The sequence below is a fragment of the Manacus candei genome, unplaced genomic scaffold (assembly GCF_025592945.1).
Source record: "Manacus candei isolate 608988 ecotype Guabito, Panama unplaced genomic scaffold, ASM2559294v1 h1tg000014l, whole genome shotgun sequence".
Lineage (NCBI taxonomy): Eukaryota > Metazoa > Chordata > Aves > Passeriformes > Pipridae > Manacus > Manacus candei.
Window position 1 is genome coordinate 43,011,994 of NW_026138062.1, and position 25,513 is coordinate 43,037,506.

A 25,513-nucleotide genomic window follows, 5' to 3' on the forward strand; every position below is an offset into this window, starting at 1 on the left:
AACCTGAGGCAACACAGAGGTGGCACATTTCTGTTGCAGATGTATGTGGTACCTGCCTCAATAGCGTTAATGTATCAGCAGCCAGCCATCACTCTCCTGCAGCCAGGCTGCTGCAGTCATGTCCCTGGCTCCCTTCCCTGCTTCCTTGCCTTACTGGCGCTCCTAATTTAATTTTGCAAGGTTTGCAGAGGGCTAAATTTGGGCCCAGGAGTGTTATTTTTAGTGTCTTGAAAAGAGGCTAATGTACAAAAAAAGATTTTGCTCACAGTTTAATGAACCATTTTTGGATTTTGAGGGGGAGAGGAGGATGGCAGTAAGATGGAAGGGCTTTTCCTGTCATCTCTTTAGTCATATAAGGAGCAAGGGGTCCATCTATGATATTGACATCATCTCAGAGCTTCATGTGCATTGTTCCATACCATTCTTTCCCCTTGATCTGTTTCCAAAACTCCTTTTTTCTTAGCCACCCACTTTTCTTCCCTCCTGCCAGCCTCCATCCTGCAGTGCTGCTGCAGATACCTTCTGCTGTGCCTACTTCCTGCGTTTTCAGCCCTACACAGACTGTATTTCCCCGAACTAATTTTAAGGAGGTGGATTTCAGGAAAAATGCCTACCATTCATTTCTTGGTTTCTGCCAGGATGGGTTTCAAGTGTTCATGTTCCAGCTGGAGGCTCATTCAAGGTCTAGAGCTGAGCAGATAGTGCAAAGACCAACACGACAGAGAAGTGTTTGTCCTTGGCTTTCTGACCATGTCTGTCTCAATCTCTTGGGAAGATACTGTTATCCAGGTGTGATATGCTTGCACCAACTTTGAAATCATCATGGAGACAGGCAGTGCTTTGTTACCTGAGATAGGTCATGTGGCTGAGGCCAGTTACCGGATGGTGAAAATCAGTTTAGTCCTCAAGTCTGTAGCAAAAATAAAAGAAAGAAAAATAAAAGGGATGGGGAGACAAGGAGGCTGACCTTGAAGTGCTGTGCTTCCAGGAAGCTATCCGTCTGCTGCTGCCCTGTGTTGAAGTGAGCGTAGGTGTGGATCACTAACCCTTTCCTCTACCTTGGGGACTCCACATTTCAGAGAGTGTGAATGAGCAGATGGATTTTAGAAGAACTAGTTTTTAGACTGAAAAGCCTTTCAACCTTTTGTTTAAAGAATGTTGACATGGAGGTCCTTGTCTTTCATACTGCTTGCCTATTCCCTCCATCTATCCTCCACCTGCAGTACAGTGTTTAAAACTCACCTGAGCACTGCCCACCTATGCCATCATGGCAGATGTTTGTCATACTGAGTGCTTTCTATGTATCTTACCTCATATTTGTTTTGGCTTAAGATATAATCCAGTCCCCCAAATGTTTACTGCTGGACATGCTCCCGCTGACATCTGCAGAAGAGCAGCAAGTCCAGCTGTTGACCGAAGTGTTCCTCGCAGCAGCTGCTGCCCGTGTGGGGTATGGACCTTCACGAAGAAGCTGTGATCATGTTCTGAATGCGGAGTGTATTTTCACTAATGTCCTTCCAAGATAAAAAGCCAAAAAGATGACCACCACTTATGGACTAATTAGCCAGAAGCCTCCATCTCATTTATCATAATCCAGATGTTATCCTGCTAATTTCAAGGCAGTTACTCAAGTGGAAAATTAGACACACAGGCGTTGAGAGTAGATCTACATCACAGACTTTTGTTGGGGAGGCCCTCAGTCAAGGCTTTGATGGGTTGTGTGATCTTTGGCCAACACAGCTGTGCTGACAAGAAGTCCTCAACATTGACTTCTGCTCGTTATACCATCAAAACCTTGTTTTTACTGGTATTGCTGATGTGGGGGAGGAGAAGCTTTCCTGCAAATTGCTGCCAGAGTGAGCTCTGACAATGGTGACCTCTCCTTACTCATCCTGTGGACCCCAGTATGACTGCTCTGGCAGCCTCCCTGGTAAAGCTGGCCTAAGTTGGTGCAGTTGTGAGGTTCCTGTTAGGAAACTGGGACTGCACTCACTTTAATTATTAATTTTTTCCAAGAGTCTTTTGAATGCATTTTTTAAAATGTATATCTTGTTCTCAAGAAGGCTTTGATCTTGTTAATCTTTTCATCTATGCATCAATCTGTTGTGTGAAAATGCTGGAACGTGCTCTTATTGTGGCGGGCTTTCCTAGGGTTTTGTTTCCACTTTTTTTGCATAGTTGAGAGAATTTTTATTTCCAGAGGCTCTCCCTCTGGCTTGATCCTACATGAAAGTTGACCACAGACGTGTCAGGTTCTAGAATGCCACTTTGGGCTATGTCTTTGAATTTTCTTTGCAGGGATTTCCTGATATCAAATTGAAACAATGCTTTGTGTTTCCTTGCATAATGTTAAAGAGATTGAGAATAAGCCTGCACATTCAGTTGTAAGCAGCAATGAACTCCTTCTGCCCATATTCTCGAGGTGGGACACATGCCAGCTTTGAATTCCAAGTTTTGTGGTTTCTATAGCACAAGGAGAAGTCTAAACTAACTTACCTGCTCTATGTCTGCGTTAAGAGGTCGAGCAGTGTGCTGCTGTATTTGTGGTCATTTGGCCAGTTTGAGGCATGGAGAATATGATTAAATCCATCTGCATTTGGGCCACATAGACTTAGCCTTAATCTTGGTCACTTATATTTGCTTTTCTCCCCTAGTTCTTACCATAGATTTAGACCTCAGGTTATGCTTTCATAGTTACAACTGTGCTTTCCTAAAATGTCCATCTGTTCATGATAGCAGCTGTTCTTGTGAAAACCTTTGCATAAATGCGATCAATTGTGTGAGAAGTCATGCCCTGTGGAATAACTTGAATCCAAAGGAAGGTGGAGAAGGGGTCATTTGGCAGCCAAAAATCTCCCAAAAAATTAAAACTGTACCTCCTATACATGCCTATCAAAACAGAACCTTTCTAAACTGATCTAAGTCAGGACTTACACAGTTTTCAGACCCTCACTGAAAACAGTGGTGTGACAAGGTGTCCTTTTCAACTTTCCTCAGTGTAAACTAGAAATTGTTCTGCTGAACAGTTGATAGCATTGTGGTAATAGTTGATCACTTCAACTGGGAAAGGAACTGGTTCCTTTGGCTCTGTACGTAACTGTGAGAGAATTCAACTTGTGATAGTGGGCTGGGCAGGAGAAGGCTGAAGCATGAAAGGACACCTGGGAAGTATGCTGCCAAAGCACAGAGCCTGGTGTTGACCTCTGAAGAGGGTCAAACACTAGGCAGTACCTCAAAATCTTTGAATAATTTATTGTCCTTAATATCACTGGCCCCTGGCAGGTAAGTGTAAACTTCTTGGTTCATGAAAACATAATGAATTTCTGTTTGTACTTCTGTCTTTTGCCTAGGTCCTGAGAGAGACTAATAAATTGGCTGAAATGGAAGAGCCACCTTTGCTACCAGGGGAAACCATTAAAGACATGGGTACGTGAAGAGGAAATTCCTTGTTGTTTGCTGACCAAATAGAATATCCATAGAGCAAAATACCTTGGCAGTCATTGACCAACAACAGCAAATTGCTGATGTTTTGAAAGCCATGATCAGGTTGTTTCATTAGTCGAGCTATTGCACATCACAGAGACCAAGGTAACTATGTGTCTCCTTTTAGCAGGTAGCAAATACAAAGCAATTCAAGGCACCTGAGCATGAGTGATGAGGTAGGTTGTAGAGCCGTGCATTTCCTGCCTCCTGAGAGGACATGGATCCACTGTTTCACGTTGTCCTTGCCACAGGTTAACTTCTTAGGTTGACACAGCACAATTTGTGTCAAATCTCTGTCATGGACTCCAGGAAAGGATATGGTGCTTTTGCGGAGTACTTGCTGTGATATGGGGATGGTTTTTTTCTTTTTTTTTTTATCCAGATGTTCTGACATGCATCAGGTTTACTGATGCTCTCCAGTCTGAAAGCTTGAGTAAGCCTCTCGATTAATTTTCTGGGAAAGATTTTTCATTCACTTCTTTGCCATGTTGCTTTCCTCTTAAAATGATATGGAAGAGTGCAACTTCAGTCCTAAACATAAAAATTCAAAAACACTGAAAATACCTCACCAAAAAAAACCACATCCAACACCACAATAAAGACAAGCAAAAAGCACCCAAACAAACCCAAACCCCAAAAAATCCACCTCAGTGCTTACTCTTTTTCTCTACCTCTTTCTTAAGGACTTTGAACTCGTACTCCAACCAAACACTGCAGACTGATACCTAACTCACTCCACAGACACAGTTAGCTCTGACAGCAGGACTATATTTTGAGGGGTTCCTAGGGAATAGTTTAAGAGATCAGAGTTTCCAGTGTTTTATCTGTTGACAAATGATGAGATGAGCCATATAAATCTGTAAAACTGGGTGGCTTTTGGAGTAGCCCAGACAACAGCTGCCTGGTCCAGCAAGAAGTTAAAGGCAGCAAAAAGGAAATATTTGTTATTCATCAGCAATAATTGTTTCCTGTTAAAAGTGTCAAGAAAGGCAAATGTAATTCTTTTTGTATTTTACAGGGAAGGCAAGAAAAAAATATTTTCAGCTAACCCAATAATGTAGGGTAAGATTGGCCTGTAAAAGACAGGGATTCCACAAGCAAGGGAATTAGTAGATCTGGTTTTCAGTTTCTTTCTCCCATAGGTATTCTCTTATATATACCAAAGACTGAGCTTAATAGACTTTCCCTTGGTGCTAGCACTACTACAACCTCTCTGTTATAGCTGGCATCCATTCTCACAAACAGACTGAAGCATTTTAATGCCTTGGAGATCCCTATTTATCAGGTAGAGACTGCTGAAATCAAACAACTGTGAAGGGGTTAAGGTCAGACAAGCCATGTGTGTAGGTACATGCACAGTGTAATTAAGTAAAATTGTTTCCTTAGGAAACCAAGCTAATAAAATGCAAATGTGAAAGGTGATGTGGCTTACAAGCTGGGAAGGCCAGTGTTTGAGATCATGCCTGGGGTTCCTTACCTGCAAAACATTTTTCTAGCACCTTTTCTATTTACTCAGAAATCCTGTTCTTTTTCAGATGTAAATGCATGCTTTTGTTATTAGTAGATTTTGTTGGGGTTTTTTTAAACATTTTGAATTACATTTTGAATAATGGGAACTCTAGTGGAAAAACCAGGCAGGCTGCCCTTACCCTTATTATGCGTCACAAGTCTGCTTTCAAATCTCTGTCAAACTAGTCCTTGAAAAGAAGTGATTAATAATCAGCTACTAATGAAACAGTTGGTTTAATTAGGACCGGCTAGAAGCATTTTGTGTTTAACTGTCCTTCAAACAAATGCATGTAAATTTATATAAATAAATAAATAAATAATGGAATTACTAGCATGTATATATATTTTATTTCTTTTTAATCAGATATTCTGTGCTACATATTTTGCTCTTAGTCACTTTTGATATTTTAAGGATCCTTCTCCACATCCAGATCTCGAGAGTTGTTGAAGACTATGCTGAAGCAGAGCTCATGTGAGGATGATTTAGTTATATGAGTTGCCAGAGCCCTGGAGTAAGGCAGACTCCCTCTTTCTCTCCCTCCAGGCTAAATCTCATGAGATAAAGGTAGAAGAAATTAAGGTCCCCATCCTGATGCCTCAGTAGCCTCACACCTCATGTGCGTGGTGGCTGTCACCTGGAGGGTAGGCGAGCTGTCCTCCTGACACAGCCCTTGCACAGTGGGTCCCATGGGGTCCAGGGGCTTGAGGTTATTAGGATGATCCAGGGAGTTCTTTCATGGATCTGGCAGCTCTGGTCAGTGGATGTCCTCTGTGTTTTTGAGGGGTGTCATTACTTCTTGGTGACAGTGTAAACCATTGCCACGGCACAGCCAGCCAACTGCTTTAGTGGCAGGAGACGTGATAGGCGGCAGAGGTGGGGAGGGAACAACTTAAATCTTGGCATTTTTAATTGATGTAAAACAGAAAGGCAGTTAGGAGGGGTGTTTGCTGTGAAAAACCAGCCTTTTGCTGAAACAAGTGAGAAACATTTGAAGCCTTTTAAGAAGGGGACTGTTTTGAGTCACCATCACTCAGCTTCAAAAATAATTGAATTGTTGCAGAGTAACTTGATCGCTGACTTCAGACCTAAAATCACCAGCAGTTGGGTGTTGTACAGATTCATGGTTGCTGCAAATCATTGTAGCTCTGCTGGCTTTCAGCAAGAGGGCCTTCATCCCAGGGCTGACTCTGCATGCAAGAGTGTGCAGAAGGACCCAAGCACCCCAAAAACCACATGTGGGAGAACTACCTTCTGTCCTAGGTGGCACAAACCAGACTGGGGACAATCCTTAGCTTTTATGCAGATTGTTGTCAGCTTCAGAGACATGCATCCAGGCAGAAGTCATCTCCTCTTTTCATGCATGGTGTTCTCAGCTACTGGCAGTAAGAGTTAACAGTTTGCAGCCAAGCACTGGCTTTTTTACAGGGTAGCAGTTCTGTGCAAATGTAGGATTCTGGGTGATGATACTACTTCTACTCAAACTCTTACCTTCTCCACAGAACCGAAACTTGCATATTAGCTCAGGCTCTAGGCTAGAACCCCAGATGAAGCTTGTTTTAATGTCATGATCTGAAAAGTAAAACCCCCTATTATGGTTGCTGTTATAATTTTTCTCCCATAATTTAAACCATGAAATCAACAACTTTTTTTCTTTTTTTTTTTTTTTAAGCTAAGGATGTTACTTACATCTGCCCCTTCACTGGAGCAATCAGAGGAACCCTTACTGTTACCAATTATAGACTGTATTTTAAAAGCATGGAACGGGTAAGCTTTTGAAATAATCTGCTTTTGTTAGCTGTTTAATCTTTAGACATAGGTGTTCTTTGAGTGTAATTCTGTGTGAAATGTAGCTGTATGTTTGAAAATATAGACATAAGGGAGCAGGAGCTGGGGATTTTCCCCCCTCCCCTTTTTAAACTCACAAATTTCAACTGTCTACAGGACCCTCCTTTTGTCCTAGATGCATCTTTAGGTGTAATCAACAGAGTGGAGAAAATTGGAGGTGCTTCCAGTCGTGGTGAGAATTCCTATGGGCTGGAGATTGTATGCAAGGTAAACTCTTACCTGTGTTTTACAGCAGGGGAAGGGGAACATATATTTTAATAGGTTTTCTCTGTAGTACTGTAGGAAGTTCTCCAAAATGTTTCAGTCAGGATGACTTCACAGGCATCAAAAACCATCTGATTTTAAAAGTACTTTTCAGTATGTCCAGTACCAGTCATTCAAGACAAGATACAAACCTTTATTCAGGCTTTTTGCTGGGCAGTGGCTTTTCTTTCTAGAGGAAACCTAGGCCTGCATCCTACTAATGCAGTTCTCAGGGTTGCCCATCATACTGTTCCAGGTAGACTCCAATTATTGTGGAATGCAGTATGTATGCCTTTCTCTCGTTTGCATTTCAAGAGCAAGAAAGGAGCACGTTTCCTCCTAAATCATTAGCTCATGTCCACCTGCTGCTGTGCTTTGTGGTGAGGGACTCGCAAGTAGCCTTCAGTCCTCCTCGAGGCTGTTCTTTCATTTCTTTCAAGGTAGTACATATTTCACTTGTGCCTCTCAAGAACCCTTGGAATAACTGGTAATACAAACTTCAATAAAAATTAACAATTTGCCTCTTGTGTCTGCTCACTGTATACCCACGAAGCAGATAATGCCCCCATCTTCCCTCCTAAATCCATACCACTGCTGTTCACCAGGGCATGGCCCCTCTGCCTGCCTCACTGGCCACATAGGACAAGCTGAATTCAGAACCTTGCAGGTCCTGGGCTGCTTAAAGCTCTTGTCAGAGCCCTTGAAGGCTAAGAGGAATGAATGCCACTTGCTGGTTAAAAGCAGAGTGAAAAGGAGTCTCAAACTACTCCAGTCACTGCTGTGACTTGGAGGCACCAGGAAGCTAAGCAGGCTGTGGGTGTACTGAGTCAAGACCAGCTGATGCAGTCTGTACCAAATCATCCAGCTGCTCCCTTGTCCTGTTGCAGTCGTAATCCACCCTGGCTAGCATAGGGATGGGGTCCTTGTGCTGGCAAGCTGATTTGTTCCCTGTTTTGATCTGCATTCCTAGTCCTCAGCCATTTTGTTTATATGCAGATTTGTACACATGGTCAAGTTTGAATGAACTGCATTGTTTGCCCGGGTGGGAAACTTGGGCACAAACTGTATGATGAGTGTTTTGGCCCTTTGTAGCATATATATATATATATATATATATATATATGCCAGCCTGCTCGGCCTAGGGTATGCAGAGCAGTTCAGTGCAATAACAGAGAGGTGCCGATATAGCTTATACATCCTGAAATGTTCTCTGTCTGAGACCAGTCGCGTAATCTGTTTTTGTGAGGATGCAAAGTCTTCATCTGTTTATCTCATTCTCTGACTTGCTCTACAATCTTCATATGCTTGAACTTGATAGCTCATTTCCTGCTGGTGGCTTTTAAACTGCTTACTGCAAGTGTTTGAGTTGTGGGCTTAGCTGGAAGAACTTGGCACCTTAGAGATGCTTTATTTAGTTTTGGCATTTGATTTTGTAGATGAGTGTGGAAAGGAGGTCCTGGGTTACAACTCTTTGAGGAAACTACTGCTGTGTGAAGGAGGAGTTCTCGGTTTCAAGACATCTTCTAGAGTGCTCTGAGAGATGGAAGCTTTAAAGGGAGATGATGTTGAATGCTTTGCACCCAGCTGGCTGGGCTTAGGCTACCTACATGCAGTAGCTCTGTGGAGGTACTTTGTGAGGCAGACTCTTCCAGTGGTCCTTTGGCACAACTTGGCATGAGAGCTCGGTGAGAGCTAGGAGATCTGTCTCACAAAGTCCTGCTGATCAGAGACAGCTTGTCCCTGAGCAGGGCTCTCCCCTAGACTTTCAGCAGGTATAGAGCTTCATGTGAAGGCAAGGTGCTGTGGTCAGGAACACCTGTGCACTTCCTTGGCTCCTCTGCAGTTGGGGCTGGCTTTGCTGGAGTCTGCAGACAACCACTGAGCCAAGCCCAGCGTTGCAGTACAAGTGTTCCAAGTACAGTATTAAATCAGTACTAGAAGGAGCATTGTGATGTGACCCTATTTTGAATTCTGGCTTTTGAATTTTCTTTGAATTTTGAAGTGGTTCAGAAATTTGCAACTTGATGTCCCTCTTTTTCTTAATCCTAGGATATTCGAAACTTGCGATTTGCTCATAAGCCTGAAGGGAGAACTAGACGGTCCATATTTGAGAACCTAATGAAATATGCTTTCCCGGTTTCAAATAACCTGGTAAGTGTTTTCTCTTCAGTTTTTACCAAAAGACAGAGTGGCAGTAAACTGTTTTGTTCTGTCCTTCTACTTGGTACAGCATTCGCATGGGGTACATTTTCTTGAAGGAGGAGAAGTGGGTTTTACGTCTGTTTTTAACTGAAGTTGGTAGGAGTTTAAATCATATAGAAAACAGGAAAAGTCTACCACCATGGGCTGGATTCTTTCATGCGTGGAGAATGACTTAGTGATGAAGCCTTGCGACAGAGGGAAAGTTGTCAAAGCGCAGTGACATCCGTCAGAGGTTTACAACTAATGGTGACTGCACTGCCCCAAATCTGAAGTGCAGTTCCTCTGCTCTGTAATGTTATGACGCTGCAATTGTTGTTTCAAATGCTGGTTGAAAGGAACTGTTTGTTAATATGTAAGAGAATTCTTGTCCAAGTAGTTTTTTTCTTTCTTTCTTTAATAATAAACTCCTTTTGTCCATATAGTACTAGGTAATAGACAAGCAAGATCAGGGGTGTATTGGAAAGTACATTGTTGTACGAGTTATCTGATACAGCAAGAGGGTTAATCTTTTTCACAAAGCCCTAAAAAAAATGTTAGTTCAGTGGGGAAAAAGGAAGGGTCAGTCATGAATTAGTATTTGAGATATCAAACATCCTTAAATGGGCTCTGAGTGGGCTCTTAATGGTAAATTTTCTTTCTTTCAGCCACTTTTTGCATTTGAGTACAAAGAAGTTTTCCCAGAAAATGGATGGAAAGTATACGACCCAATTTGGGAGTACAGAAGACAGGTGGGTATTGTGCCACATCCTCTCTACTCTTCAGAAGTGAGGCTCTGTGCAGTAATACAGTTACAGGTCACGTGGAGCAGATAATGATGCTACTGACAAATGTTGTGCAGGCTGGATTTTGTTCTCCACACTGCAGTGATGGATGACAGCAGTATAGCTTTAGAGATAGTAGCATCCACTGATGGAGATTGGCTCAGGCTGCAGAGAGCTGACTTCAGCCTTCAGTAGAAGAAGCTAATGCTCTGGCTTGGTCATCAGCTGCTGCTGGCGGTGAGGAGCATTGTAGGTACATTGCTGAGTTTCACACCTCATTGCTGAGTTTCACACCTCAGTGTTTGCTTGTATCAGTTTTAATATTTTCCAGTTTTTCCTGTCTTAAACATGAACTTGGGAGGAAAAAAATTAAGAGTAGAATGCCTTTATTATCATAGGGAATCAGCATAGGAATCAACCTAGAGGGTTTTGCGATTTACCATAGCTTAGAACACACAGTTGTAGTGTGTCCAGAGTAGACTGGTCAAAATGTATTTATGATCGTGAAGTGACAGGCTGTCAATTAGGAACACTGTGGTAAGAGCTTGAGTGGTCCTCCCCGGGGGACAAGATGAGAGAATTTTGGTTTTTATAATGGAATTGCTCCTATCATAAAATTCTCAAGTGGAGGAAAGAGCTCAATTTGGTGACACGCTCGCCCTGGACACAGTAAACATCTGTCTCATCTAGATCTGCCAATAAAAGCAATTTTCCTTTGTTAAATTAAGAGATGTTAAGCCATGTAATTTAAAGATTTGTGTCTTTCTCTTACAATGAAACAAACCCAGACCTCTGTCCTAGCCTAGCTGTTCATCTGATTTCTGGCATCCAAAATGTAAGGATTCATTTTTCTAGCTCTAGTCTTCTAAAAGCTGGGCATGCCTTCTAAATTGGTTATCTAGGCCTGTCATTAACAGATGGGGAGAGAGCTCTTCACTGTAGGGGGTGATTTGTTCTCTCCTAAAATAGCTGCATAAGATAGATCGCTGGCTTCTAGGCTGCTAATTGAAAGTGAGATGTATCTTACTGTACGCTGCCTTCATTTCAAGAAGTGTATGTTTTGCAATGAGGTGCCACAATCCAAAATCCTAGTAGAGACAAAATCCAGTCGTTTGTAATCATATTGTATCTAAGGTCAACTTTGGCTACAAGACCAGATAATGCAGTGATTTTTGCTTCATTCAGAATTTACCTCTTTCTTGGTGGTTATTTTATGGAAAGATCTGTTTATAGAGGAGGATCTGCAGTCCAAGCTATTTAAGCAAGATGCTTCTTCATAGGTCTGAGAACTTTGGAGTAACAACTAAAGATCTCCACTGAAAAGCACAGTATTTGCTTAGCCAAGCTTCAGTTAAAACAGATGTACCAAAGAGATTCTTGCAATACCTGGAAAGGAGGAAGGGTGACCCCTATGAATTTCCTAGTAAATTGTTCTACTTTCTTAATCCTGCCATGTCATTTTTTTATAATAGAAGCTTATCTGTCCATATTAGTGTTTTTATACTGTGATCTGGTGTACCTTAAATTTGGCAGGAGTTTGGTTTTGTGGTGAAAGGATACGTGTATTTGCATGCATGTAATTAGCATCTCTTCGTGGCCTTTCTGTAAAGAAAATGAGACCGGGCCATGGCATATTTGTTTCTTGTCACACGAGGTAGCACTGTTGTGTGTAAAACATGTCAACTCGAGACATTCCTGCAATGTGTAGTTGTGCTATGCTGCTTTTGTATCATTTTTGAGTAGAAAGGAAAAACTTTGCTTGACTGCTTTTATGTCAAGAAACCAAACTAATGTCCCGGTGCTGAAGCCCTTGGTCATTTCTTTACAATGGTAACTGCAAAAGTGAACCCAATCAGGACATTTTGCAGCCACAGCCTATCTGAATTTTACCCATGATGGGCCACAGTCACTACCATTCCAGGTCACGCAATCCATCTGTTCCAGTAGCTTATCTTCAAAAGTGACTAACACCAGCTGCCGAAGAAGAGACAAACCGTACTGCAGTAGATGTTTGTGTTATGATGTGGCCAGGAGGAGAATTTCATCCCTTTTGTTAGATTGATTTGGGTCCTGCAGCATGATGCTTTATGTCCCCTCCAAAACTTTTAGGTATTTCAGTCTGTTTATTTAATTCTAGCATTTATAACTACGGATGTTCAATTTATCTGTGTGAATGTCTTAGCCTTTTTTCTTAATCCAACCAGATTCTGCTAAAGCAATAACAAATACTACAGTAAATCAGGATTATGTCCTGAAATGGCAGCAGGCATTCATTAACAGTGAAACAAAACTGGCATCATCAAATCAGATAATGTCACTGACTCTGTGAATTGTGATCAGAAATAGAAAAGCAGGACATATGCACAGTCAGCAGGACTTTTTGGAATTGGTTTAAAAACTGTTACAGAAGAGCTGGCCTAGGGCATAAGCAGCCCAGCAGTATGACCAGATGTTAACTTGGTATATCTTAGGCCAGGTCAGTCTTTTCCTGTGGAAGCAGGATCATAGAGAGAGGGGAGTGGATCAAAAGTAAACTCCAACTACCAGGCATTCAGAAAAGACATATATACTAGGATCTGTGGTCTACACTGGTACATGTGGCAAGCTTGTGTGTGGTATGATTTATTTATTATAATTTTCATTAAGATTAATAGAAGTGTGTTGATATGATAGCAACTGTAGCAATTAGGGAAGATACTCAGTAAACTCCTGACTTCTCTGTTAGCATTCTTGGGAAAGATGGAAATATGTAACTTATTAAAAATCCGTGATTGTGTAAAACTATGGGGAGTAATAAACAACCTGTAGAGAACAAAAGGAACTCGGAGAGGTTTGAGATTTAGTTGGTAAATAGAATCACATGTGGCAAATGAAATTTAAAACTGAAATTGCTCCCTGATTTTTATTACATGCAGGCTGGCAGAGTTTAAAACAGAATTGCGAAGTGAATAAGACACAGTTGAAACCAAAAGGCCTTGAGATGCCTTTGGAGTAACTTAAAGCTTTATTTTCCTTAACAAGGTGGGGAGCATTTGGAAAATATTACAAGGGGTTGTAAGGAAGGAAAACATGTAACGTTTCCCTACAGAAGTCATTCTGGTCCGATCCTATGCTCTGGTCATATCTACCAGGTAGCCACAGTATAGGCTTGTGATTGCTGCTTTCAGAGAAAACATGTAGAAACTAGTAATTCAGAAGAACTGACCTATTTTGAGGGTAAAAGAAATGCGCAGCATTAGTATACAAGCAGAGTGGGAAAGGTAGAGCATGAGAACAGCATCCTACAGAGGATTGCTGGGTGTAATGTAGCGGAGTAAAGTGAGAATTGAACTGTTAAATGTCCCATGGTCTAACTGAGGTCTTGCTTATGCTAGGTATGTCCCTACTGCAGAACAGATCAGAGCTCTCTTGTGCTAAGTGGACACAACATGGGCTGAGTACATGGCAGAGGGACCAGCTTGGCTGTGCAGCTATGTCCTGTGTTGGTGTAGGGATGCACCTCAGCCAATGTGCTCAGCTTCCTGGTTTGAGAGAGACACTGCTGGTATGTAACTCAGGACCCTTCCTACCTTGCCTGCTGCAGATCAAGGTGCACCTACATAGCTAAACTCAGAGTCGATCTGCTGGATCCCATAGAGACATGTGACTGTGTGTAATTCCAGCAAGGAAATAATTTTTTTCCTGTCAGTGGAAGATCCTCATGTGCTTAACCTTAAACATGTGCTTTGCAAGGTAGTGGTTTCAGTGCCATGCTGATGTGGCTTCAGCAGTTTTTCCCTGCAAACAAAGACACTCCATCTTCTACAATGTGTGTAAATTAAGTGATAACTGAGCACAGGTCATTAAAGTAAGGCATGAATGACTATCCAGAGGGAAACTAAGTCTAGTTTGCGTGTGGAGATGACACAAGGGCTGTGTCTGTATGGTTAGATGATACAGTTGTAAGGAGCGTTCCCAAGCACTGGGGCACCTTCATTGCAAGTTCCACACATAGCTTCAGTCCAGGCTGTTAACATCCCTCTTTTGACTGGGTGTGTTTGAGCACCTTTAGCCATGCACAAAGATACTCTTCCAGCAAAATGTATGCAAATCGAGAGTACAAACCAGTTATTTACTGACTAACACAGAAAAAAAGATAGCTGAGATTTAACTAGCTACTAGGCTGAACATTAGTACTCACTGCCTCAGAGAATGCTTCTGTAGAGACTTTCCTGGCCAGGCAAGCCAAGAGGGAGGGCTGCAAAGCCTGCTCTTAAACCTAGCCATGTGTCAGAGGCTGACACAAGCCAAAGATCACCAGGAGGCAGTTTGGACAAACTATATCCTGTTTGGAGAATAAATGAGTTGAATAGCACGGATGTGAGGTGCATTGTTTCAGCTGGTCTCAGTGAGAATGTTCGTGGGACATTTAATTTATGACTGTGGATGTGGCTGTGCTGCCTTCCTTGGTGTGGCCTCTCGCAGCCACCAAACATGTGAATTCCCCTAAAATCAGGGTCTGCTAGCAGCATTATTTTACCTGAGGAAGACAGACCTTTTGCAGCAGCCTTTGGTCACTAATGTGGACACCCAACAGCGCTGTGCCCTAGCAGCTTCAGAATGATCACAACCTGCTGTTCCTGCAGGTGCACAGGCAGGCAGCTCCCAGAGCCATTCCTTAGCCTGCAGAGGCTTCTTGAGTCATATCTGTAAGAGTGTAGTTTGATAGTAGGTTTTTGGGTGCTTAAAACTTACCAGGAAGCAGTGAAATGCATCTTAGATGAGGAAATACTAGTGTGCTTTATATCACGTTTATCTGTCTCTATTGATTCCAGCTGGAGAAAGGGCAAATCTGAAGGAGCACGAATAAATGCAGAAGCTACTCTGCATTATGGCAAACGTCCTGGGAACATGCAAATTCAGCTTCTCTTCTAGCCCACTTGGCTTATTTCTGTTTGCTTCCAGTCCTTAGAGAAAGTCACGATCCGAATCCAAAGCGTTTTGGGTGGTGCTGTGATTCAAGGCTCCTGTGCTGGGGGAAAACAGACATTCCCCATGATTCAAAGGAAATCTGAATGCTGACACATGGCGTCTTTTTCTTTCTTTGCGGGCTTGTCATGGATTTTTCTGGTCTGGGCTATTGCAGAGGAAAGATTTCCTGCAAATTTGTCAGTGTGACAGATGAAAGTCTTAGAGCTTTGGAGAGCTTTAGAGCTCAGTTCTGGCCCAAGCAGTGTGTGCTGAAGCTGTTCTGCCCAGCACTGTGCAGAGGGTGCTTTGCAGTGCCCACTGCTTAATCTTCTCTATGAGCACTGGTAGAGTTGCCGGGCAGAATGAAAAGGAGCCTTTTTTCCATGTAGCTGCTTGTCAGCTCCCATTTTCCTTGCCAAGACTGTGCTGACAGTGTACTTTTCATTCAGATTTGGGGGAGGTGAAATCCCCAAGTCTTGCTGATGGATCCGTTGCATGTACTTACTAGGACAGGACTGGAAACTAATTTGCCATTAGTCCACTTCCAGGTAGTAACCGGCTTGTTTACAGCTGATGCACAGCTGAGAGCAAGAGTCTTGCTATTCCCTGGTTGACAGCAGAGCTGGTGGACCCAGCAGGTAGACTGAGCATGTTCCACCCATCAATAAGCTTGGACTGTGTATACACATTGCTTGATGCCTGTTTCTGCCAATTCTTTGGCTTCAGACTACCAAAAATAGCTTTCCTTTAGGGTTTTGGGGTATTCATGATCCTGGCAGCTCTGCTGATTCCTTGTAGTAACATTTCCTTCCCTGGGAGGGCCCCAGCAGAGGGGTGGTTCACAAGCAGGGTGTGTGACTGGTATTAGACAGAAGGTCTGTCCTCCCTTCAGATTTTTAACCATGACCTCTTTTGACAGCATGACTCACTGCTGTGATGGTGAACCGGCTGCAGTCTGTGTGGGTCAGCCATAATTACCACAGCTCGTCTGACTTGTGTTAGATTTGTCATTTATTTCCTGTGCGAGCCACGACAGTGGTAATCACTGTCCCACCACCCTCCTTAAAATGAAGTACTGTTTATTAGAACAGAAGCATGTATTGTTTTAAGAGTTGATGTTCCCCTAAAACACACTCTGTGCTTAACAGTCTTGCCATGTTCAGAGAGCAGATGTGTCTTCCCCACAGAGATGCTTTGTGTCGGTGCTCACCCCTGCTGCAGCAAGTGTCTGTTTAAATCTCTCCTTGCAGGCACGCTGTACCAGCCACTCCATGTTGATCTGTTCCTTTCCAGCATCAGCCAAACCAAGTCTGCAGGTTGTCAGGATCCTCCCCATTGTGCTTCAGATGTTACCTGAAGGTTGTTGTCTGGGAAGCTGTTGAGTGGCTTCCCCATCAGGGCACACTGAGCTCAGTGATATGTGTGTGTGTGTAGCTTCCCTGCTCTCCCAGCCCAAGCCATACTAGTACAAAAGGAGATCTTAGTCTGACAGAAACATGGGACTTGCACATCACATACAGTCATGCAGCCAGAGACATAAGATTATTAAGTTTTTGGTGGTTTTAGAGGATTCCACAGTTGTGCCACAAACACTCAACAAGGCCCAAACCAGACTGATTTTTTGGGGGTGTTTTACTGCCTGTTCTCCCTTCTTCCCCTCCCCTCCATCCTATCTGGTATCTCCATTTTGCATCCCCAGTTTCCACCCACCACGTTTGAGCTAAGTGCCAAGAGAGAGGTAAATTGGTCACACATTCTGTCCTGCTCCTGGCTCTCCTGTGAGGCCATGGTGAGACCAGGAGGTATCTTAAAAGATACAGTCAGGGGGATCACCTGTGTTGCTACATCTGTAGCCTCCACAGATCTTTTGCCAAGGTGACCCGGCCTGGAGTATTCTAGTTTCCCTGTTCTTCAGTGACCTGAGCAAAATAATCCACCTCTCTGGGAAGAGGCATGAAATGCAAGTTACCGAGATAATGCATTCCCAGGTGCCAGCCCTAAATGTCCTTCATTAACAAAAATTGCCTTGAATTTCAGGTCTGGGGATTTGACTGTGCTAAGGTCTCAGAGCAACTCATTTGCTAACGTGCTGTTGTTTCCTCTTTAGGGAATTCCCAATGAAAGCTGGAGGCTGACCAAGATTAATGAGCGCTATGAGCTTTGTGATACATACCCTGCCATTCTAGCTGTGCCTGTAAGCATTCCCGATGAAGAATTAAAGAGAGTAGCATCTTTCAGATCAAGAGGACGCATACCAGTGAGTGGGACAAAGGAAGCCACTTTGATATGGTTTTGTTACACATACCTTTGGGCTATAAATAATACCAAGATCAGGCTTTGTAGATTGCAGGGAGCCAGTAAATGGTCAGCGGATAATAAAAGTCACAGCAACACGTTTGAGGACTTAGAAAAGCAGCAGTATCTGCTGGAACTACTGTTGTGAAAGAGATGTAGACTAAACCAAAATGAGAAGATAATTTAGCTCAACTCAGACCAAATCTCCGTTCAATTCCTGAGAAACACAAAGCAGCCCTATTGGGCTCCTTACAACTGTCTGGCCGGATAGAGGAATACTTAGTGATACTCTTGATGAGAATGCTTGTTAAATGAAATTAAGACAAAATACATTATTATGATGATTATTTCAGCAGTAACTGAAAATGTACTGGTTTACTTCTAAAGTTTGTAGAAAATTCTATCTGTTCCTAAAGTACTTAACTTTGACATGGTATAACATAAAGTAAGACATAGCCCACACAGTGACTCACACAACAGCCAGAAAAACAGTTTGCATCATATTTAAAAGTCAAATTATTTGGTCACCTTTTGTTTGTTCAAACTTTGGGAATGCCACAAGAATGAATAAGGACAGAAGAGTTCATTCTTTCATTCAGTTGTGATTTAGTAGAATCCAACCTTCTGGAACCAGCTAATACGTGATGGGATCCCAGACCAAGCCATTACAGGTGAAACACTTCACTAGTTTAATGAATCCCATTTTTCCTTCATTTATTTCCCATTTGTTTTCAAAGGTCTTGTCATGGATTCACCCAGAAAGTCAAGCAACGATCACTCGCTGTAGCCAGCCAATGGTGGGAGTGAGCGGCAAGCGAAGCAAGGAAGATGAAAAGTACCTTCAAGCCATCATGGATTCTAATGCTCAGTCTCATAAAATCTTCATATTTGATGCAAGGCCTAGTGTGAATGCTGTAGCCAATAAGGTCGGGTGCTTTTTCCTCTGTCTAAAACTGGGAATGTAATAATTTAGAGCACGTTTCCCACCTCAACCTCATATTATTCTTAAGGATCACAAGAGGGTTTTCCCTTGGGCAAATCTGCATGCAATGAGTTGATTCTCTAGACAGACTTTTATACCTGCACTGATATTTGTAAGATATCAATGTGACTACTGAAGATCCATTATATTAATCTTGGATGGGAAATGAAATTGCAAGGGGGACAAAAAATGAAGTAATACTGAGGTCAAACTCTAACCCTCTGGATCTTGTGTATCACCGTTTTCCACTTCACATGGTTGGAAAACTGCTTCCTCTTAAAAGCACCAGCACTCTGTCCCTGTTAGCTGTGATGGGAGCAGGGGATACTCAGTACTTCTGAAAATCAGGCATCATGATTTTTATTTCAAAATATAGCTGGGGATAGCTAATGTCTAGGAATGTTCCTCTGTTCCTTCTGCTGTTATAGAATCATAGAATTCTTTGGGTTGGAAAAAACCTTTAAAGGTCATCTAGTCCAACCCTCCCCTGCCGTGGGCAAGGGAATCTTCCACTAGACCAGGTTGCTCAGAGCCTTGTCCTTCCTGACCTTGAATGCTTCCAGGAATGAGGCATCTGCCACTGTTCTGGGAAACCTCTTCTAGTGTTTTAGCACCCTCAGTGTAAAAAACTTCTTTATAACTAGTCTGAATCTACCCTCTTTTAGTTTTAAACCATTAGCCCTTGTCCTGTCACACCAGGCCCTACTAAAACATCTGTCCCCATCTTTCTTGTAAGCCCCCTTTAAGCACTGGAAGTCTGCCATAAGGTCTCTCCGGAGACTTCTCAACCTTTCTCATAGGAGAGGTGCTTAAGCTCTCTGGTCATTTTTGTGGTCCTCCTCTGGACTCACTCCAACAATTCCATGTCTTTCCTGTGCTGAGGACTCCAGAGCTGAATGCAGTACACCAGGTGAGGTCTCACAAGGGCACAGTAGAGGGGCAGAATCACCACCCTCAGAGCACAATCACCTGCTGGCCATTTGGGTTTTTATACAGCCCAGGATACAATTGGCTTCCTGGGCTGCAAGCACACATTGCCAGCTCATGCCCAGCCTCTCATCCAGCAGCACCCCTCAGTCCTTCTCTGCAGGGCTGCTCTCATTTTGCTCATCCGCCAGCCTGTGTTGATACCAGGGGTTGCCCTGACACAGGTGACACCTTGCACCTGGACTTGTTAAACCTCATGAGGTTCCCATGGACCCTCTTCTCGAGCCTCTCCAGGTCCCTCTGGATGGCATCCTATCCTTCAGGTATGTCAACATCACCACTCATATTGGTGTCATCTGCAAAATTCCTGAGAGTGCACTTGATCCCTTTGTCTATGTCATTGATGAAGGTATTAAATAACACTAGTCCAAATACCAGTGATGTCCCCTCAGGGACACCACTTGTCACTCACTGGACATTGAGCCATTGACAACTACCCTCTGGCTGTGACCATCCAATTCCTCATCCACCCAACTGTTGGCCACACAGGACTTGCCCTTGCTGAAGCTGTGCTGGCTGTCTCAAATCACCCCCTGGTCCTCCATGTGTTATAGCATAGCTTCCAGGAGGATCTGTTCCATGATCTTGCCAGGCACAGAGGTGAGGAGGACAGGTCAGTAGTTTCAGGGTTCATCTTTCTACCCTTTTAAAAATTGTGTTTCATACCATCACTTTAAGCTCTGTATTAATGGTAGAACTGCTTTGTTGCACTAAAGCTCATTTTTTCTTTTTTTTTTTTTTTTAAATCTGCCTTTCCCACTGCTTAGGAAAGGCAATTAGTGTGTGGGTTATACTCCTCTCTAATAGTATGTTAAATTTTTAAATGATAGAATAACGAATGTAATGAGCTAGCAACTTGAATGGAGATAAATGATAATTACAGAGGAAAAGAAGGTTTGTAATGTGGTATTCTTTGGTAAAAATTATAGCATTCATTAGCTATTGCAGGAAAGAGACACAAAGTGTGCGCGTGTACATGTTTGGTCCCAGTTGTAAGATAAAGCCAGTGTTTTCTGCCTGCTTTAGGTAGCCTGTGGTATTTTGTCAGCTGCTGTTTGCTCAGGACAAATGACCGGGATAAAGTATAAAATATTTTTTTGCTTAATGATTTGTCTGTGGATTTTGTTCTTCAGGCTAAAGGAGGGGGCTATGAGAGCGAGGATGCCTATCAGAATGCAGAATTAGTGTTCCTGGACATTCACAATATTCATGTTATGAGAGAGTCGCTGAGAAAACTGAAAGAAATTGTGTATCCCAATATCGAGGAGACTCACTGGCTGTCTAATTTAGAGTCAACTCACTGGCTAGAGCATATCAAGGTATGCATGTCTGCATCCAGTGCATGTGGCTGAGCAACCACAAGTCCTTACCAGTCTGTTCACTGGAAAGATATCCAGAGCTAACTCCAGGATTTTCCATTCATGGTAAATTTAAAGACTTAGAATTTGTTTTCTATTTGTGAACAACTAAAACCATAGTTTCTTGGAGTGAGGAATCTTGAGAATGGAAGAGGGACAAGAGAGGGGCCTGAAATACTGAAAGATGGTGTTTTGGAAATGAAATATTCCAAAATGAGGTGTTCCTGGGTAATGTGTTCCTGTGAAAATTCTGGTTAGAGCTCAGGAGTCCCAGAGTTTCCAAGGTCTTGACTCAGGGATCCTTGTCATCCTAGTGTTACTGCCTGGTCCAGACCAGCAAATGCTGGGAGTTTGTGCCCTGTCAGCCTTTCAGGAATCCAAGCAGAGTCAGAATGAGGAGGCAAAATGTTTCAGCTTCTGCAGATGTGGGTTTTCAAATTAAGTTCTTTCTCTTCTAAAAATGTCTAGTTTACATTGTTGCTCTGCTAAAGCAGACAGGGGCAGATCTGCTCCTGGAGCAGCTGCAAGGTGATGGCCATTTTGTATTCATGTCACACACAAAATACTCCTATGTTTAAATCCTGACCTGTCCAAGGACTGAGCTTAAGCAAAGGCTCTTCTAGAGTTGTGCTTACACTACAGTATAGATGTGTTGTCATCTTGTTTGACTAAAACATGTGTTCACAGTTTGCTGTCCTAGTTACAAAGTAGTTGGAACTGATTTACCATTCTGCTTGAGGCAAACAGAGCCCTTGGTTTGTCCTGTGTTGTCACTAGGCATTTTTCATTCATAGTTTCTGTTCCAAAGAGGTTTTGTAATTTGTTTTTTTCCTTGTCCTAGCTCATTCTTGCTGGAGCCCTCCGGATTGCTGACAAAGTAGAGTCAGGGAAGACATCTGTGGTTGTACATTGCAGTGATGGTTGGGACCGGACAGCCCAGCTCACCTCTCTCTCTCTGCTCATGTTGGATGGCTACTACCGAACTATCAGGGGCTTTGAAGTCCTGGTGGAGAAGGAGTGGCTAAGCTTTGGCCACAGATTTCAGATGGTGAGTCACTAGCCCTTGGAAGGCACTATATGGAAAGTTATTGTCCCCCTTGAAGGATTTCAAAGGAGTTTAGCCATTCTTGTGAGAAGTTTCCTGGCTGAAGACAGGTGAAAGATGCTGCTGCTGTTTTCTGCCTATAATTCCAGTAATCTTTTAACTTCCTTGGGGACTGCATTAGTTAGGCAGGAGGCACAGGAGGTATTAAATCTCTCAGGTGTCTTGACTGACATGTCATGTTTCCATGATTAGGCTTGAACTAACAGTGTGCTTTGGGTGCAGGGTTGGCATTTCTGCTGGGAGTTGGCTGAGACCACTGGGGTATTTTTTTCTTCCTTTACAGTTCATTCAATTTTCTGAGACTGTTAGGCCACTGTCATCAGAAATGCCTTGGTATTGAAGAGTTTGGAGAATTTGGTTATGACCTTGACCTCACGTTTTCTTCAGGCACACTTTATTTTTGTGGAGGCTTCTAATTGCCTAGGTTTGATCAGCAGTTTGAGCCTGGACCAAGAGTAGCTTGTGGTTGTGTCCCTGTAGCTGGCAGAGAGGCAGCTTTGTGGGCTTGTGACACAGCAATTTGTTATGGTTTGCACTGATGGGAACTGAGAGAGCCTTTCAGTAGTATTCTTTCAGTCTTTGTTCCTATTGTGTTTTGCTTGTAGCTGTTTTCTAGTGGTTGTTTAATTTTGGCAAGGGCTAGAGCAAGGTCTTTTTACAGCACTTGCAGTGATGAGTTGCATTGTCAAATGCTCTGAGGAAGGTGGGGAAACTGAGGCACTGAAGCAACTGAGGTTCTGCTGCAGCAAAACTTGTTATCTGGTGTTTGAACAACAACTGTTTTAGCTTCTTCCCTGTCTAGACAAGGAAGATAATGATAGTGATTTCCTTTGGTGAGGGGTGAACAGCATTAAGGAAGAGGTAGAGATCTCTGTTACATACATGTTCTTGTTCTTTGTACGGTACTTGGGGCTCCTGGTAATACATAACCATTAATGTACTATAGTAGTTATGAGGAACCCTGCCTCACGTCTTGGCCACACAGCATGGTCAGGGTTGGAGGCCTACTTCTGGGAATAGTGTCATCACTGCCTCTCTTGAGGTGGCTGGAGATGGGCTGGGCTAGTGTTTGTACAGCACTTGGAAGCTGCGAGGTGTTGCGTGACAGTTATCGCCACATGCCGTGCCTGTAGGTAGTGTTTAGATCGAGCACAATGTACTACTGAAGTAGCCAGGACAACAGCTGCAACTGAAGCAAAAAGCATTCTCATTTTTTTTCCTTCTGAACTTTAGCTTTTAACTGAAATCAGTGCCAGCACAGCATCTGGAGCCTCTACTCAAACAGCCCTTGTTTTAATTTAGCACGAAAATATCCCCATAAAGAATTTTCACTTCAGAGATGAGGGGAGTAGTTATCCTTTCCTCCTTTACTCACTGATATGGACAAAGCAAAATCAAGACTCGTTTGAAGCTTTTTAAAGCTGTTGGTAAAGGTTTGGGTGACTGGCAGGAGATCCCAGCAGCTTCCCTGTGAAGCCCTGTACAACTCCTGTTCTTTGTCCTGCTCTGTTTCAGAGGGTTGGCCATGGAGATAAGAATCATGCAGACGCTGATCGCTCTCCTGTCTTCCTCCAGTTCATCGACTGTGTCTGGCAAATGACAAGACAGGTAAATTGCTGGGTGGCTACAAAGCCAGTGTACCAAGACATGGCACAGTGTCTGGACACAGGAATGATTTCCAAACTGACCATTACAGGCTCTCCTTCCTGGGCTTGTACTCTTGTTTTGACTCTGGCAACAAGTTTTTTGGGAGTCTGTTTAGCAAAGGGCCTGAATGCACAAATGCACTGGAAGACCACAATGTTGGCTTGCATCATATGACTTTGTCAGTGGGTGCTGCTTGCCCACATGCTGCTAGAATAAATGTGAGCTTGGGAGAAGCTTGCATCATCCTGAAAAAGGTGACAGCTGCCTCACACTTAGCATAGGCAGGAACAGACATCCCAGCCATCCTCAGTAGCCCACTGTGCCTTCAGAAGCATAAGTGACTTGTCTTGCTAATATAAGTCCCAAGCAGGGTGGGTGCAGACAGATCCCTGTTGCCTCTGCTCAAGCTGATCCCATAACCAAACCTGCAGCAAGACATGCTCTATTTTAGCTTCCTCTGAAGGCAGACGTACTGCTCCCAATTCATACATGATGTACAGAGCTGAGTGCCTCACTTCAGGCTGGGTGTGGCAAAGGTACAGTCCAGGAGAGTTCTCCTATGTTTGGGAGGTTTTTCCCCAGGTATGTGGGACCTGGAAGGTTTTTTGTGTCTTCTGTGGCACAAATGTCAGCTGTGGTCAGGCAGTTCAGTGAAAAAAAATTAGGCTTATCATGGATTAAACCAGGAGAAATAGGAAAGAAGGATGCCACTATATATGAAGCATACCATACGCACACAGAGAGAAAAAGAGGCTTTACCATCATTGAAGTCACTTTCATCATGCTCTCCTTCATTGCTCCTAAAAGCAGGCATCCTGACCTGCAGCTGGTGAGGTCAGGATGTTGCAACTGGGGCAGCCTGGGAAGAGAAGGATGGTTGTGAGAGAAGGCGGCCTCCTTCTCTCCTCTTCATTGCCCCAGCATGTGTTTGCAGTTCAGTGCATGTATTCTTAGTGACCCTTTGCGGAGCTTCAGTTTTCCCTGTCTCGGGTCTGATTGTTTCTGCATGGAACTTCAACAACATGGCCTGTGCTCATACACCTGTTCCTCCTGCTGACCTGTATTGCAAGATTCCTCCCTGCTGTTCCCTCTGGGAAGTGCTGCGTTACACACATGACTTATTTCCCTTTGGCCCTGGGAAATTTCCACTTTTTTTAATGCATTATTTGACATGTGCCTTTCGTTCACAGTCTGGTTGCATGGTCTGCATGAGGGGCAGACGTAGCAGGGCAAGCTTCAATTTGAAGCAGCACTGAGTGTGTATAAACACAGTGGTCTAACTCTTCAGACCTCTGGCTTTTGCTCAAAATTCCTCTCTGCAACTGCAAAGCAGCTTTCCAAGAGAGAAACTCTTGCTTCTAGAAGGAGCAAATAAGACTCTGAATATCCAGCCAGGCAGAGAACAGGGACAAATCAAGAGGCCAACTCCTTACCAAGACTACAGAGTGGGAAAAAAGTTTATTTTCCTGTGTTAAAATCCCAACCTAATTTTCTGTTTCTGACTGAAGTTTCCTACAGCATTTGAATTCAATGAGTACTTCCTAATCACCATCCTGGATCACCTGTACAGCTGTTTGTTTGGGACCTTCCTGTGCAGCAGTGAGCAGCAGAGAGTGAAAGAGGTAAGACGGCTTTTCTCCGAGGTGAAAGCCTGTTCCTGGGATGGCTTTAGCTCACCACATACTGCTAGGGAAGTTGGTTCCTCACTCAAAGATAGTGGTAGATGTGGGTCTGGGAAATGCCAAGCCCTGTCTCAACAGCTGGGACCTGGGGTTTTCCTGTTTGCACAGCCTGCTGTCTGTTGGAAACTTCACATTTCAGAGCAACACCATCTCCCTTCTGCACAGTGCTTCCACTTTCAGTTGCTCACTATGGTTGAAGAGCTCCTAGTGTCTCTCAGGTAGTGGAAATGCAGTTTTGCTTTGAACTTTAGTTTAATGTAGCCTTTTCTGTGGAAACTGGTACCTTTTTGTCGTCTTCTTTTCCTTGAAGTGGTTCCTTTCAGGTGCTTTTAACTACAAAGAGTGTGCTGTCATTCTGCACACATAACTGGTCTTAATGTGTGTCTTTGCTGTGCTTGCATTTTTCCTGGAGATGACAATGCTCCTAGTATTAGTAAGGACGTGCCTCTATGTCCTGCCACAA

General features: G+C 43.3%; 1 protein-coding gene across 3 annotated transcripts in view; it reads left to right on the forward strand.

The window, feature by feature from the left end:
• Positions 1-25,513, forward strand: part of MTMR2 (myotubularin related protein 2) — a 63,817-nt gene that overhangs the window by 34,910 nt on the left and 3,394 nt on the right. For 2 of the 3 annotated variants that reach the window (XM_051780140.1, XM_051780139.1), the window contains exons 3-13: positions 3,351-3,426; positions 6,663-6,757; positions 6,935-7,045; positions 9,131-9,232; positions 9,928-10,011; positions 17,102-17,251; positions 18,027-18,215; positions 20,392-20,577; positions 21,458-21,664; positions 23,237-23,329; positions 24,877-24,990. In XM_051780140.1, the coding sequence (XP_051636100.1) occupies positions 3,351-3,426; positions 6,663-6,757; positions 6,935-7,045; positions 9,131-9,232; positions 9,928-10,011; positions 17,102-17,251; positions 18,027-18,215; positions 20,392-20,577; positions 21,458-21,664; positions 23,237-23,329; positions 24,877-24,990 (1,407 nt within the window). The remainder of the gene's footprint in view (positions 1-3,350; positions 3,427-6,662; positions 6,758-6,934; positions 7,046-9,130; positions 9,233-9,927; positions 10,012-17,101; positions 17,252-18,026; positions 18,216-20,391; positions 20,578-21,457; positions 21,665-23,236; positions 23,330-24,876; positions 24,991-25,513) is intronic. The other variant, XM_051780141.1, reaches the window with a different exon arrangement.